At 42.0% G+C, this 17,786-nt stretch overlaps 1 protein-coding gene across 1 annotated transcript in view; it reads right to left on the bottom strand.

Moving 5' to 3' along the window:
* The window catches only part of ACER3 (alkaline ceramidase 3), a gene marked incomplete at both ends in the record, with an annotated part of 49,671 nt that extends 32,405 nt beyond the window's left edge, over positions 1-17,266 (bottom strand). The window contains one exon of the mRNA XM_079538638.1: positions 17,164-17,266. Coding sequence (XP_079394764.1) covers positions 17,164-17,266 — 103 coding nt within the window. The remainder of the gene's footprint in view (positions 1-17,163) is intronic.
* Positions 17,267-17,786: the final 520 nt, after the last annotated feature.

Here is a 17,786-nt window from a genome sequence, read left to right as displayed (position 1 = left end):
GGGGAAGATGAAGAAACCCTCCCTCTTCTTTTCTTTCTTATGACTACTTAGCCATCCTCATTTAGACATGTTTTCAAACTGTCCTGGCCATTGGAAAATGGACAACGAAACGGTGAGAAGTACAAGTGAAGTAAAAGGAAATAGCACATTTCTCAGCAGAGAGGATTCAGATTTTGAGCCCAACCACAAATCAAAGTTTCAAGGAGAAAGGTTTTGCAATGGGAATGAAATGACATGCAAGTTAGGCAAGAGCAGATAGAAAAGAAGGCAAAACCTTGCTCATATAAATTAAGCTGCAAAATTTCACACGCCATCAGTTAAATGCAGATAGCCAAAATGTAAAGTCTGATTTCCAAAGATCTCAATAGCCACAGGCACAATGTATGAAGATAATGAGAGGCCACAAATCAAAACAGCTCTGCAAATACACACTAGCTTGAACCAATATAACAGGCCTTTTGGATGCCTTGCATCTCTGGGGAATCATTAACCTATCAGCATGTTCCTACAGTGACGCAGGAGACCAGGTTTGGAAGAAACCTGCTGAAAATGCAGCACTATGTGGTACATCACCATCACCATTACCCACAAATCAGGCAGAGATGTCATCTAGCCTCAGAAAATAGAGCAAAGGCTACACAGACTGGATAGCAAAACTCCTGCTTTCCGAAGGAGCTGTCAAATACATCCATCTAACAAAGATGTTGTTAGAATTGATGTAAATATCACTGTTAAAGGTCACTTTATGATGAAATTGTCAAAAACCTGGCAAAAATTCAAATATGCAAGTGCTGAATAAAAGAAATACCACATTGTTTATCCATAGATGGGAAGGCACGTGACCTTCAAAGCCATCTGCAGTAGGATAACAAACTGCTAATGGATACAGGAAGACAGAAAAGAGATTCTTCCGTAGGAAAACAAAGGCTCCAACACTTCCTGTAAAGTTATAATTACGTTAAATTATTGAAAATTTATGAGCATTTAATTTTAAGACCATCCTGCTGCGATAGGAAATGCTGCAGACCTAATGTAGCCGTAAATTCCTGACACTCCTCGTGGGCAGTTTTTGGCCCATATTATTCAGAATGTTTACAGCATGGATTAAGCAAGGCTATTTGGGAAACACTTATTGAAAATTGTGCTGCTTTGTTATTAAATAAAGGCAACAGGAGCGGGGGAGCAGTGTTCTATAGCACGCTGCTGGCAAAATTACTTATTTCAAGAACCAAAACAAGGCAGTTATTCAACATACTGTCCCCAGGAGTGTGGATTTCATAAAAGTCGTGTTCATTTTTTCGGGATTATCCTCGTATAGAAGAGCTCACCCATTCATTAAAAAGGATTTTTACTAATTCCCTCAAAAGTGGCAGTGGGACATGCACAGAAATTAGCAGACAATCCCAAAAAAGAAAAAGATGACAAGTAATTGCAGCCCCATTGCTCGGAAGGTAATTAACAGAGGACTGACTGAAACAAGTTTTAAAGGAAACAGATACTGAAGTTGAAAATGGGAAAGTTATACTGTAAATATACACATAAAACCAGGCTCCACAAACACAGCATGGGCGATGCCATAGATAAAAGGGAGCTATGTGAAATAAAGGATAAGAGTGACAAATGAATAAATGGATAATAAACTAAGCTTAAATAAATGCATCCTAGCAGGTAGAAAATATCTTCCAAATGAGGAGGAATCATTTATGGGTTACTTCCCAATAGTAACGGGCTGTCTGCTGCTCTAGGGTGAAGCTCAGTCAGCTCCAACACTGGAGTGATGCGATATGGTGGCCTACGAGCATGAAGATTTGACCTGGTACCAAGTGTAATAAAAGTTTAACTTCTAACCATGTTAACTGGCAGACTGGATGACGAACCTTGCCAAATTTCTTAAGTGATTTCAAGACTGTTATAACAAAGTGTTGTTTCAGAGGATGATTTTATTCCTTGGGAGAACACCATACTGTACCAAAACAAAATCAGATCATCACTTCATCAAGCCTTTGTCTCCAGGAAGGACAACTCTATTTGTGTTTCACCACAGCTGCACTCTATTATACAAACACAGCAGCAAAACTGACTGGTCTTTTTTTTCCCCTATGCATGTACAGTCATCTTTGGACCATTAAAAATATACTTATGGTATCATAAATGCATGAAGATCTGTACAGAGACTGAAATTACATGGTTAGTGGTTTACACCAAAGTTACAAACAAAACTTCAAGAGGAAACAGCATTTACAGGCAAACATGGTCGCAATATACTCTTATCTGAAGGGTTTGGTATAGCTAAGGTACACAAACCTGAAGGACCCTACTTTCATAAGCTTTCAGTTTTCCCCAAGATGCAGTCACTTCTATGTTAGAAAGTTATTTCTACAATAAACGTGGATGAGAAGTTACAAGGATAAACCATGTGAAGTTGCAAATACATCAAGCACGGTCAGAAAAAATACTTTGCAGGATGCAGGAACATAGCACAGAGAGAAAATAGGAATGTTTTCATTGCAGGAAGAGAAATGATATTTAAAAAGAAGCCAAAATTATCATTTTCTGCTTTTGGCAAGGTGACCTAACATGGTTTACAGTGTTAAGAGATCCTTTCTCCTGTGTTTGTACATAGAATAAGTTAAGGTTTACCAACTGTAAGGACCTTTTTCAAATGTTAAGACGTTTGCCTTTCTGCTCTCCATCTGGCTGTCTCACACTCAAAGGAAGACTTTTGAATTCAGTATGGTTTCTGCAAGACTCAAACCAACAACAAAAATAACCATTACCTTCAGATAGCGAAGAACAACATGATTTTTTTCCAGCTTAAGATGTCAGCTAGCTATTAAAAGCTTCTAAGAATCATGATATTCATTACAGGCTTTCAACCTACCCTTAAAATCAACAGCAGCTCACTGTGAAACACAAGAAAGGGAAGTAGCTCCTGTGTTCTCAAATATACACACCTAGCTCCTGTAAAGTCAATGTGTCTTGTGTGATTAGAAAACAAACAAGATTTTGAGGCGAAAATGATCTATTCCATTGTGTGCACGTCACACTGCACAGCACAATTTTAGTGCAGTACCTGGATCACATAGCTGCTCCTTTTTTCCCATTAACGGATAAAAAAAACCAAAGCCTGTCAGATGGCCTCATGATACATTCAGAACTTGAATCATCCTTTTAGCTGCTTTCAGATACAATTTCTATCTCACAGTTTTTGTTCTCGGAAGCATCTCAAGCAGCTCTGGTGCAAAGAGTGGCTCTTTATCTGAGGGCACAACCACCTACCATGGAAATATCCTCTCCTTAAGAAAGGATGGATTCTCTTCATGGAAGGATTTCTAGAGATGGGAAACCAAAGAAACTCAGAGATCAACAGTGTAAGAATGGCATAAGAAGAGTAGTCCCAGCTGCAACAGGTGAGGTGAGACAAAAAAATGACAAAAAGGTGTTGAAATCTGAATTCCAAACTGGAGAAGTAGGCAGCCTAACGACTTAAACACAACGGAGGATTCTAGAATATCTCCTTACCAGAATCTCAGTCAAACCCAACATGGGAGTCCTTGCTAAGACAGAAGTGCCTCACAGCTCATCTACCACGGCATTGTAAGCAATCAGCAAAGGAATTAATTTGAAGAAATCCAGTTTCCATACAGTACATGCTATATATTGTCAGTGAATAATAACTAACAGAGCCCAGAAGATGTTTGCATCACTGACTTTCCAAAATCCAGCATTTCATAATTGCTGAGAAAACCCAACTACACAGGATCAGCTGGTTTGGCTACTACCTTCAATCTGGAACTGCTTTCACTTAAGTTAGCACTAGGAGGGCTGTCTAGCAATTAGATTTCAACTTCCACCAGCCATTTTTAATATCTTCCACTTCAAAGTCCACAATAACTGCACTCCAGAGCATCAGGAAATGAAAACTCCTGTCTCCGTTTGATATTTCAGAAGGACCTTGAGGGGAGAAAAGCGAGTCATCCTGACGGGAATTCTGCCAGTAGGTGATTACTGAGCTCCCTACTTGCTAATGTGCATGAAAGATCGATGTCAGCTTCCTGTTATTCAGAGAAGCACAACCCAGTGACTCCAGGCTGGAGCACCAGACCAATCCTGACCTTAAAGAAAAGGAGAAGGTACTTTTTAAATGACTGATTCCTACCTCTTGCAATTCAGGTCTCCTTTCCATATGCTAAGGAAGTCTTGATGTCCTTTACATGGACATTAACTGAAGCTACTACTTGTAGCAATTCAGCTGCAACTTACATTAGTCATCACAGTTCAAATAACAACACGGGAAAAACACTGAAGGAAACAAATAGCAGTGTGACTACTGAACTGTATAAGCTGCGTATGAAAACTTACTCAAGAACCACGAGAATTGGTCCAGATGCAATACAATCTAATGGGTTATTACAGGGACTGATCTCCCTAAGCTGTTCCTTCTTTTATTTATTTATTTATTTATTTATTTTAAATTTAGAAACCTAAAGACCAGGCTATTATAAATAGTAAGAATTTTAACATTTAAAGGTCGGTAGAACACCACAGGAAATTGTGATAGATTAAGCAGATTGGAAAGGAATACTGTATTAATCCAGCTATGCATAGGTTTAGGCAAATAAGAAACATACCTTAGTGTAATATTATGGAAAAATCTGAGAGGGACAAGTCAGAAGGGGCTCAGGTAAGAGCAACCAGGAGCACTACAAAGGAAAACAGGTGGCCAGCTAGGAGGTTTTGTGCTTGAAGTCAGCATCCCAGACCTGTGCTTTGACCTCTCTTGGCTGCTGCTGCCTTGCTGAGTCTTCAGTTCTCTGGATCCTTAAATATACACTGGTATCCTTCAAACAAAACTGCACAGGTAAAGCACTCCAGCGATTCAGTGGATCAGGGAGGGGTAATGAGGTAATTTCAAGGAAAAAAAAAAAAAAAGATTAATTATTAACAACGCAATTTGATTTTTATCTCCAGGGCTTTTATGAGCAGTTCCAACATGCTGCATCAAGCAAGAAGTGCTGACTTACAGCTTTATGCATCTCATATCCCAGCAGCACAACTCATCCCTTGGCATTCAGTGTACCCACTCAGCCAATATTTCTGTAGATGCTTCTACTCCGATTACAGTATTGCATGACACGTTTGTGTTCTTCAAAACAACCAACGTGTAGAAGGTAATTAGAAGAGAAAGCTCTCAATGCTGCTGACTAACAGAGCTGGCGTGAGCAAGCTCAGTTTGAACACCCACACTGTACAGGTATTTTCTAGTGCACAGCCCTCTCCTTGGTATGTCTCCTTACAGCTTCTGAATTGCTCTGGGTTACAATTAAGTTATCCTTTTCCTGACTCTCACCTCTATGAAAATCGCTTTGCTACTTCGTAATAAAAACACTAAAAAATTAGAACCTAACAGGAGACTGTTCCAGCACTGATCTTATTCCTTATGTTGCTCTAAAAAAAAAATAAATGCGTGAAAGCAAATTTTAAAATAACTCCATACATTTCTTCATTAGAAACTGATAGCTGCACAACCACGTAAAATAATGCAGATTTCAACTTCGATGGTGAAACACCCATTGTTGGACTAAGCAGCTTTTGCTTTTCCCTCTCAAAAGCAAAAAAAATATTCACTACCTATTTAGTTTCTATTACTGCAGTGTCTGAACCACCCCAGTCTTCCGTGTATTTATCCTTAATACCCCTGCGAGGGGAAGACAGGTTAGAAGAGAGTATGTCCAGCCACTCTACTACCCTTACCTAACACAATAACTGACTTACCCACATCACCTCTTCTAATTATAGTTTCAAAGTATGCAAGAGTAAGAACTGTAGTTCTTTAGTTACCAGTTCTTACAACATTTAGCATAATGGAGTTCTCCTCCTACTGGAACTCTTAAAGAAGATAACAAAATGAAGGAAAAGCCACACGTGGATGTGTGGTTCTTCTGAGGGCGTGAGTTGAGAGCATGAAGGACAGGGGATGTTCTCAGCATCTCCTCCATATGGGATTAAACCAGCTGTGGAAAGAGCATCTGCCCAGGACATCAATGTGATATCTTACTTCAGGATTCCAAAGCAGAGGTGGTCCTTCTGTCACTTCAAGGGCACTTTTTCCAAGGATAGAAGGGAGATACTCAGCAGGGCTGCTGTGGGCTTGGACTGTCCTCCTTTCTCTGTAGTTCCTCACTACTGAAGGCCAGTTTTGATAATTATCTTCCTATGGCTTTAACCATGCCTATCACATCCAGGCACGCCTACAATACAAGGTATTCTGAAGCATTAATAAATATTTTTGGGGTTCAGAGGAGAGTATTATACTAAATGTAACAGTATTTGAGAACGAAACAAAAATGCCAGAATATATCCTTGACCATTTTCTTGAGTCTGCAAGAAGTCTGAACAAACAAGACAGCAAACACCTCCTTACCACTATACTTTATTTCCAATCCAAGGCATCCACAACTAACTAGACTTCATTTTCATTACCAGTAGCTGATATGCCATCTTTGAACATTGCTTTTCTGGAATATAGGGAAAGAAAGCATCATTTCCCTGATAAACGCACACCTAAGACACAAGCAGACCAATCATTGGAAGTACACCTGGAAGGATTTTGCAGGTAAATCTGAAGGTAAAACAGTTAACACAGACACATCATTTGCAATATCAATCTAGAAAGCACACTGAAAGCAAGTACCTACATCTGGAAAATGCAATCAAAGTGTAAAGAGATTAGGCTGAGATGATGTAAAGTTTGAATATTACATGTGATAAGCTCATTGCTGAAGGGCAGATTTGCTGCCACTACAGCCTTTACTGGAAACAAAATAAAACCTATTTGAAATGTTATTTTAAGACAAACTGATGTCAGACTGCCAAGAAGCTACCAAGAAAGGCAAGCTTACTCTCGAGTCAATGTTAAAACTGAAGTGATTATGATGATGTTTGTTACAGAGATCATCCATTTAATTTGATTTTCATCATACTTAACTCCTTCTTGTTCACCTTTCCTCTCCTACACTGGGATCAGTGTACTGGCTTCACACTCAGTGCCTGCACCAACTCCTCTAAGCCTGAGACTCTCTGAGCACAGAAGCACAGCTTCTGGCAGCTGATGTTGAGTTAGCAGAGTACATCCAGCTCAGCATCCTCTACCCTTACTCCAGATGCAGTGCCTTGAGGCACAGTATCCTATGGGAATGGTCTCAGAGGCTTTGGCAGCTCCTTCCCAGGCACTGTGAAGTGAAGCATGAGAGCTCAGCATCTCTGAAAGGTGAGCACCAGAAAATAACATGGATCAGTGCTTTTTTCAAGATACCTGCAGCACTAACTTTAGAAAGCTTTCATCAAAATCCAAACCCTCTTGCTTTCCTGCCTTCCTGACTTTCATCATGGATTTCTCATGGGTGTCCAGAATGATAAAGCTAAAAGTCTCTCCTACTGATGATTCATCTCACACAGATGATAGGAAAATGAAAGGGAGGATGGGGTGTGATAAATGTAAAACAGCACATTGAGATGATGAACCAGGAGCAACCACAGCCTGAATCAGACACACATCAACCACCACAATACCACTTGATGACTTTTTCTCTCTCATCAGCAAACCAACAGAAACCTCCATCCAGAATTAACTGCCATTTTTTCTTGCAGCACCACCTTAAGAACCATATGGCTGCCAACACAATGATCACAGAATCACAGAATAACCAAGGTTGGAAAAGACCTTCAAGATCATCCAGTCCAACCACCCACCTATCACCAATAGTACTCACTAAACGATGCCCCTCAATACAACATCCATACCTGGTGTAGGGAACCTGCTTTGGCAGGGGGGTTGGACTCAATGATCTCTGGAGGTCCCTTCCAACCCCTACAATTCTGTGATTCTGTATGAGATAAAGAAAATAATGAAAAAACCAGCAACCATCTGATCTCTGATATGACTGACTCTTATTACTCTTATTCACTTCCTAACATCCAACTTTACTTCTTTTAGGTTTTTTTCTTCTAAGTACGTCACCTTTGAAGTCTTTCTAACAGTCTGTAATTCAGGTGACAATCTCCTGCAAGGACTTCTGTACCTCATTCACTAACCCAACATTTGAAGGCCGTGTCTTCTCCTGGTCTGCTATTTGTAACTCCTTTTACCTGTCATTTCATCATTTCAACACAACTTGCATGTTCTCACTCGAAAAATTAAAGTAGTTGCCTATTAGCCCAAAAATGTTGGCAAAAGCTATTTATTAAGTTCTTTACTGTGAGAGTGGTGAGGTGCTGGAACAGCTGCCCAGAGAGGCTGTGGATGCCCTGTCTCTGGAAGTGTTCAGTGCCAGGCTGGATGGGGCCCTGGGCAGCCTGGTCTGGTATTACATGCGGAGGTTGGTGGCCCTGCATGTGGCAGGGGGTTGGAGATTCATGATTCCTGAGGTCCCTTCCAACCCTGGCCATTCTATGATTCTACCTATGTGAAAATGAAGATTCTTCTCCATAAAGACAGTAAGTTTGAAGTCTAAATTCAACAATCTCATAATCTAAACCAAATATGGCAAGAGAGAATGCAGTGCATTGAAGACTAAAGCTTTACACACCGTCTTTGTTTAATACAGTAGCTGCAAAGAAACAATTCATATGTTAGCTGGAAGACATTTGGGCAGGAAGAAGATCTACTGTGCAAAGATAAGCAAACTGAACACAAAATGAACCAAGTTCCCAGCACAACTGCTGGCTCGAAGACTGGCAGAGGAAACTTTTAGAGGACAGCTCTGAGACAAATGTAGAAGTACAGTAAAAGTGGAAGAAAATATAAATTAACACAAAAGACATATGGAAATCACTGTGAGAAAGTTCAAGGACAAAACAACAAAAAGAATAGAAGACCTCACAATGGGATATGTTTAGGAAAAGGAAACATTTCTCTACAGCCTGCAACAGAAAAGAGGAAAAAAATACAGGCAAATTTAAGTATGATGGACTCAATTTTGGCATTCGAGTATTGTGCTCCCATTGGACATCGTATGGAAGACAGTATCATAGGAAGATAAACTTGGACCTTAAAAGAATTAACAGCCATCAAGTCCCAAACGCCTGAGTGAAAAACAACTGTGATATCACAGACCACAAAGCCATAGCAGCTTGGTTAAGTGAAGGAAAACAACATCTGCTGGATGATTTCACTGCCCTGCCACACTTCTCTGCTACTTCCCGAAGCATCTACGCAATCCAATTGAGCTGATTCTTCTTAGAGCCAACAGTCACCATTTCCAAAGAGCCACAAGCAATATAAGCCAGCAATTCTCACCTGGTTTTCACTCTGCTGCTTCTGAAGAAAGTTATGATCTCCCACATTATGAAGCTAGCTGCAGCTTTATGGAGAGCCATTTGCAGAAGCCTGACCTGCAGGTAACGGTAGGCCATGAACACAAGCACCTTGCTTTTGCTCTCTTTCTAAGCCTCTGTTACCAAATCGAAAGTTGGTAGAAAAACCTTTTGCTTCTCCAGACTGCTCTCCCCTTCTATTCATTTCCACAGCTGTAAAAACAACTTGGGGGGGGAGGAAAAAAGACATTGTTTTTTTACTCATGAGCAAAATATCGCCCAGAGCAACTTTGACATATATAAATCTTTATTTATAAATCAACAAGAGCCTGAAAAGAACTGTGCCCTATGGGAGGAATGTACCCTGGCCCGCTGCAGTCCAGAGCCAGCATAGACCTGGCTGTCCTTAACAGCACAGCAATGCTGGAAACTGCTTCAGAGCACAGCCAGGTCTGCAGATACTATTTCACAAAGAAGATATGCAAGTAATTCTTCAAGGATCCCTGTGCTTCCTCATGGTAAGGTCAAAACACCCATTAGAGGGGATAGGAGCAGCATGCTTTCCAGTTGGGAGGCAAACCATGGTCCAAACAAACAAATGGCTCTGACTCGGGAGGATGGAAATACGTGATGAAGAAATGACAGCGGACAGAATTACTTTGTCCCAGGATCATCAGTGCTCCAGGCTATTATTAATGCTTAACTATCTTACAACAGCACTACAGTCTCCTTCCTTTTGGTCTAATACCTTATCTGATTTCTGGATGCTGGATCTTGTCCAAATGAAGGCCCCTATCCAATTGCAGTTAGCAATTACTGAAAATCCAGCCTACAGGGCAGTAGTATCTTGAGCTTTCACTGCAAATAATGAGCTCATTAAGGCACTGTATAAGTAAGAGAGCTTCCAAGGTCATGCTTTATGACCATAAGGTTGATATACTGAAATCCTACTAGCTGGAAACCACACAAGTCATACACAGACATCCACTGCCATACACCCCAACTCACAGGGAAGCAAATGTGAAGGAAGATATTGAGAGGAAAGAAGGGTTGGTGTAAATTACTCATTGTGTCCTGGATACCCACACCTGGTGCAAACCTGCAGGTAGAGGCAGATGTCCAGCTCACCCTCAGCATTGTCTTTCTCTAATTCTGCTTGTCTATTTTCCTGCCTAAAGCAGAGCAAACCTTGTCTTCTCCTCAAACCCAAAAGTCAAATCTCAAACTGAAAGCCTAAAAGTTGCCCAGCTAACAAGAACTTGTGGTGATTCATCTTCACCAGCTCCTCTGGTTAGAGAAGAGAATCAATAGCACAGTGTTGCTTGGACCAGGCTGCAAGGGAAAATAACTTCTTGCTCACACAGCCAGCTGGAGATCCTTTAAGAGATGCCTGTATCACTGCTAGGTCACTCCAAGGACACTACATTCTGAAAACAAATCGAACTAAGGAATAACATCTCCCCAGCAAAACCAATGACAATAAAAAAAAAATGATACAATAAAGTAACGCCCCAGGACACAGCTGGAAAGCAAAATTGCTGCTGGTCATTAATCTCAATTTGGAAATAAAGTTTTGGAATTTCCCTCAGGAAAGATGTGCAGTGTAGAAGGCAGGCTGAGTCACCAGTTGGAAAGGTCAAGAAATGGAGAGAAGCATCAGATGGTTGGGGGGGGCTGAGCACCAAGGGTGCCTCTCTGCCACCAGAAATGAATGAATGAGAGCTGCTACCTCCCAGGCTGCAGACACACTGGTTCCCTTTAAAGAAATAAATAAGCCTGGTCAAGATACTTTACAGCACTGAGGGACATGGTTTAGCAGGCATGGTGGTGATGGATTGACCGTAGGTCCAGATGATCTCAGAGGTCTTTGCCAACCTTAATGATAATTTTATGACCTGTGTGAGCTAGCACAAGAAACCTGAGTATTTACACTCACTTTTTCAGATGCACAAAAAGATCTGTGCCCAAATTGTCAAACCTAAATGCTGCCTGTAAAATCACTGCAACCCTACCCAGAGCTTGCCTGTCTGGGATACTGAGATACTCAGATCCGTCAGTGGTAAAAAAGATCAGTGCAAAACCAGTGATTCTGTTTTCTGAGCTCTAATATTGTCTAAAAATTTCTTTTTACCTGACACTTTCCTGACTTCTTTGTAATGCTTCCAAAACTACCAAAATAATCAAGCGCCTCCAATTCATGCAGCAGCTTTTCTTCTCTGCTAATGGACTGAAAAATGGCTGTAATTAATGAGGCAGGCATGAAGAGTTGCACCGATAGAAAACTCAAAGCCAAAGGTAGGTAGCTTTGACTCGAGAACTGCTTGCAGCTGGACTCACTCCCAGCATTGTACGTGTTATTATTTGGTATGTACTTTGAACTAAAAACTCTTTTTGCATTTTTTAACCTCTCACGATCTGTGAACCTTCCTGTGACCCCCTTTATGCCACTGAAAAAGTGAGAGAATGGCCAAATAGTGCTTGCAGGCACTGCAGGACAAAATGACCATATACCACTTAGCTCCTGGGCTTGCAAACAACACCGAGTTCCTCTGAACATTTTTGCAGTGATTAATATTATTCTTTTGTTTAGAAAACATGTTCCCCACTGTTCTACAGAAGGCTCCAGCAAATATGGAAAACGCATTACAGAAACAGCAGTTTCAAAAATAAAAGACAAACTCCAAACAGACTGAAGACATTTTTGTTTTTCAGTTGGGACAGCTGTCACTAAAGGCTCATTTACAGGCATTCAGAACTCAGCAGTGTTCCTTTACCACAATTTATTTTACATTAACCTTCCCATGCTTAGTTAATAATACATACTCTGCAGATTCATACCATGCAGTTCATAAGTTTCTCTGCTTCAGCCTGCATGTAGTAGAATTGAACTGTACAAATGCCACTGCTCTGTTACCATGTGGAGTGGCAGATGTCCAAATGCCAGCTGTACAAGTACCGAATGCGAAGCACTAATTATAGAGTAATTAAACGCATTGTTAAACCATATTTAAGGCTTTTATTGTCACTCAGTAGCTATACAACACACACGAGTTTTAAGCACATCCACAAGGTGAGGGATAGAAGAGAACGAGTTCACTGGGCAAGCCTGGATTTTCCTGAAGCCTTTGACCATGCCTTTTAATGAAAGCTGTAAAAATTAAGCTATCATGAGATGACAGGTAGAGGAGCATCAAGGATCAGAGACCCACACACAGAAAAGGAAAAATTATAAATCAGAGCAAGGCTACAAGATTATCTTCCAGCTGTAGCATACCCATACACAAACTAGGAAGAGAAATAAAAATAACGCAGCAGTATTTGCCACTGACCAAAAGTTACTTGTAAGCAGAGACAGCTGTCTGCCTAACGAGCTTCCTTCTGCAATATCCCTCTTCGAATAAAGAGACCCTTCTATCAACTTCCTTTTGTCCACAGCACGAAAAACCAAGTGAGAAGTGTTCGTGCTGAAAAGCATCCCGCAGCTCCACACTGCTCTGTGCACTCCACCTGACATTACAGCCACCATCAATTAGTTTAATTTTCCCTTACCTTTTCATCTCTCCCGCCCCCTAAGTTGAGGGAGCTCCCTGAAGGAACCTGATAAGTTTAAAGAGGAAATGTGTTGATGCGGCTTCCTGCAATCAGGTCATTAAAGCTGCACGTCCAAATCCCTTTCAGTCTTGAAGGCTGCAGGGCTGTGACACTGTCTTCTTTTTAAGCAGCACTTTAGAAATCATTGGTTTCATGATGCCTTTAAATAATTCAGCTGCAGCCAGGCAGCTGGGCTGATCACACCCAATTAATCCTCACGATTCTTCCTTCACCTGCCACTTCATGATAGAAAGAACAGACAGAGCTCTTGAAGCCAGACAGTTTGGCTTTATTTCACTTCATTTCTTTCTTTATTTTCACTCACAGCAATATCAAGCTTTTCAGCCTCTGGCCCCTTTTCAAAGCCTCTGGCAAAGGAAGCAAAATAAAGCAGGATGTTCGAGAGGAACAGGTGAGAGTATATACACGGCAGTCAAATTCCAGCATCCAAGATGTTTTCCCAACTTGAAGTACATTAAGCAAATTGACAGGTTCCAAAGTAATGACTCCCATGCAGAACAGAGATACAGGTGTATTTGTTGACAGCTCAATTTTTATTTATTTATTTATTTATTTTTAAGGCTTGCTCAAAGAAAGCACAGGTATTTTTGTGTTAGTTTCCAACAGAGAATTCTCTGATAGTAGTATCTATGTGAACGAAATCTCTTGTATCTAACAACACAGGTAACAGCCAACTCACCTCTACCTCTCATCTAGACGAAAAATAGGAAGGATTTCAGAAACACTGGCAGAAGTGGCTCTAATCACAGAGTTGAGTTGGAAGGGACCTTTGAGGCCATCTGGTCCTTTGCCACGAACAGGGACACCTACAGCTCGATCAGGTGCTCAGAGCCCAGCCCTGCCTGACCTGAATCGTAAGCAGACCAAAACAATGTCTCCTCTGCCCCCCTCACCCCCAACCTCCCCAAATATTGGTTCTATAAGGAAAGAACAGCTCAAGAAATATGGTAAACAAGCATTCAATGAAAACAAAAGGTAATAAAAGCGTATTTTCTTAAATGAAGGTGGCAGAACATAGCGACACAGGATCAGAGGCCAAGAAAGAATCTGACAACAGTTCCTTGGAAGCCTGAAGCTGCTTTCAAGATGCTTGCCACTGTGCCAACATGAGTTTACTCCATCTGAAAGCAGTTCTGTTGTAGGCCATGTGCATTACTCACAGACAACAGCACAAGGCCTTATTCCACACACCCAGAAACACCACTGAAGTTTGATCAGAACTGAAACCAAACACTGAGTTGGTACCAACAACAGATTCTTCTGACAGAGAATCATAAACCCTTTGGAACCACAGCACAGAAATTACGAAGATCAGTTATATCCACTTTTCAAAGCCTACAAGACACGTGCTTCCCAGAGTATGGATGCAAGAAGGACACAGTACTTATCATACAAACGTTCAAATCAAAACAGAGCCCAAGAACTGAATGCTATATGGGTTAAACTCATCTGAAACATCACCCCTGTGGAAGCAATGAATAAACTGTAACAACACGACTTACATTTGACCTTGTTCTGTTTGTTTGGGTGGGAGGGTGGTGGTGGCGGTGGTCTTATTTCGCTTCTGTTGGTGCACAAAAGCTCAGATAATTCAGCATACACACACTGGGAGGTAGAAAGGATCAGTTCTAAAGAAATGCACCTGTACTGCTTGCCCTCTAGCTCATGAGAATTAATCCAAAACTCCAAGGAACACTGACTGAATTTCTACACCACACAATAGATGCATCAGTGAGGGATGCGAGAGTCATTTCAGCATCAAACACAGGCTGGTAAAGTAATTATCTTCATCTGCTTCTCCATTTCAATCAGTTTAATATTATTTAGTTAGTCATCCACCTACACAAGGAAGGAAAACTGGCTAGATGCAAACTCAAAGGCACGAAAAAAACAATTTTCCTTAGTTAAAGCATGAGTCTTTGAATGCAAGTCCTTGTATTTGGGGCATACGAAGGCATTGCAAACTTGACATGCTAAATAAACAAAACAAAACAACAAACAACACTCTGCACCACATTACCTTCACACCTCTGAACAGGTACAGCTGATGAACTGCCATTGCTTGCTGTTTCTTTAAGGAGTGAATAGCAAAGAACTGCTTCTGGAACACAACTGGTAGCAATTTCTACTAAAATTAGTGTATAAAAATAAATTGCTAAATGGCACTAGGAATTAATTTGCCAAACAAGCTTTCAGTTTGGCTCTTTGCATACTTCAGAAACCTGAAGAAAACATAATATTTGATTTGGACCCATCAGTATCCTTCAATTGTGGGTCTTCAATGATTTCTTACGAATTAATTACAATAAATATTTAATGAAAATATTTTAAATACACCACCAGCTTAACTGAGTGGTACCACGTCAGCCACAAGTCCAAAAGTGATTTTTGCTATTCAGTAAGGTAAGATGAAGTAACAGAGCTTTAAATATAATAAACTGCAACATCACAAATTACCACAGTGAGAACGGGGAGAGACGCAAGAAAAATATTTTTGTACTTTCTGGTTTCTTTGCTCTCTGAATTTGAGTTTTTGTTTAATTGCTTTTCTTGCTGAGCTTGGTCCATTTAAGTGCCGTATCTTACAGCACAGCTTTTATATGCAGTTGTTTCAGCACAACTGACGGACCAACAAACTGCGGTCTCCAACACTAAAACCATAAGGAGAGACCAAACCTTCTGTAATTAATCCCTTTTTACTCTTGCCCCTGAACACACACCTTTAATCTCATCTTCTTTGTCTAATCTAGAAGCGGATGAAAACTATCAGTTCACACACCCAACAGTGCAGGGGTTACTTCAAAATTTACATGCTAGCCAAATCTACTTTCACATGGTGAAGTACCAACTTCCTCTTCCCCATGCAGATTATCTCTCAAACCAATTTCTGCCAAGAGGAAAACACAAAAATACATACTCTGCAAAACTGTCACTCTATTTAAGAACTCCTACGTTTGTTCCACTTTAGAGTATTAAGCCCTCTCTTAGCAGCCTCTTTTCAGCCATTAATCTACACCCCAACATCCCTATTCCTCTGAGTTTCTATGCCATCTGTGCTCATGTTATTCACTCTTTCCCATTCCCACACTCTGAAAACCTCAACAATAAATAACAACTATTTCTTTTGGTCCTCCACCCATGTCAGTGTTTGTCACCCAGTCACAACCCTGGAGGTACACCCAGAACCTTCACTCTCCTGCATGCCACGCTCTTCCAAAGTGCTGCTGAAGCATCCCAGCTATGCAAAAGGCCCTCTCAGGCTTCCCACTCCAAGCATTTCAGGGTAGAAGAGCCTGTTCAGTTTTCGAACTACTTTCCTACAGTTTTAAGACTTCAAAAGCACTCTCATCAAATGGACATGAAAGCCTTTGTAGGACAGGGCATCTGTCAGGTGGCCATACAAAACTTCTACATCATTTGAAGCCACAGAACACACAAAAATACGTAATTTTTCAACAACACGTTAGAGACAGGGCTTGATTCTTTACTCCCTACCACGACATACAGCATCTCAAGCCCTCTGAACCCAACAAGCCTGTTGGATGACTGCGTAGTTCAAACGCCTTCCCTCCGAAATACACTGGAATACATTTAAATTCCTGACTGCTCCTGAAGAATAGAGTTTTGAGGTCCACACAGCAACCTGTCCTCTTGCTGCTCCTCAGAGCTATGCCAACAGGTGGGGCCCAGCTGCTACAAAGCACCTCGAGGAACTGGGCAACCCAAGATCAGGCAGCTGAAGATACCAGCTCCGTATGAGGATACCCACTGCTGGCTGTGGACCTGTAGCGCTCTGGGAAGGCTTCCTTCTTTGGTTATCCACGCACTGCTGCAAGAACACCTTTAATGCAATGGCAAAACCCTTCAAACCCTCCACAACCTTCAGGCACCTTTATTGCTGCTTGGGCACAGCCAAAAGGGCAGACTCGGGGCAGAAGGGACCACGAGATGATACACTGGGAGAAACGGCCTTCCTTCAGGCAGGGATTTGGGAGGGGGGGGGGAAGGGACAAGCAAACACCTCAGGGATTTAGGGGAAAGGACCCATTCTCACCCACCGGGCTGGTGGAGGGGTAAGCCTATTCCCCACCCCACACCATTCGCTTCCCTTAGGATCACGAAAGAAGGGGAATCCCCCTGCCCTCGGGCACAGCGTATGGGGGTGGAGGGCCCTCACAACACCCGCGGGGGAGCACGAAGGAAGGGGGGAAGGAGGGGAAGCCCGGCTCCACTCACAGAACTCGGCGATGTGGTAGGAGACGGCGTAATTCTCCTCGCACCACTCCAAGGTGGAGGTCGGAGGGCCCCAGTAACCCTCCCGGTCAACGGCCGGAGCCATCGCGGTGCGCCGGCTTTAGGCCACAGCGGAGCAAAAAGGGGAAAAAAAAAAAAAAAAAAAAAAAGAAAAAAAAAAAAAAAAGAAAAAAAAAAGGGGGACGGGGGGGGGAAAAGGGAGGGAAGAAGAAGGTTGCCGGGCCCGGAGATCTGAGGGCGGAGAATCGAGCTGAGCCCGCCCGCTTAAAGGCGGAGCTGAGCAGAGGAGGCACCGCGCGTCGTCATGGCGACCGCCGCGGCCTCGGGGCGCGTCTTGGCCCTCTGTGGATTTGTTGGGTGTGGAGGTGGGAAAGGCGGATTTAGGGGACACCTGAGAGAAAAGAAAGGCTTAAAGGCTCGGGGCGCCCGTGTCGTGCCCTTGGAAGAGCTGAGAGCCCACCACAGAGCGCTCCCTGGGTGGCACAAACGTGGCTGCTCCTTTCACTGCTGTGTTTTTAAATGAAGAGGAAAGCGTTTCTCTGAGGGTGGGCAGGCAGGAAAGAGGTTTTTTTTTAACAACACTGCCTCCCACACGGGGGTTCCTC

The sequence above is a fragment of the Tetrao urogallus genome, assembly GCF_951394365.1.
Source record: "Tetrao urogallus genome assembly, chromosome: 1".
NCBI lineage: Eukaryota > Metazoa > Chordata > Aves > Galliformes > Phasianidae > Tetrao > Tetrao urogallus.
This window is presented reverse-complemented; position numbering and strand designations above follow the sequence as displayed.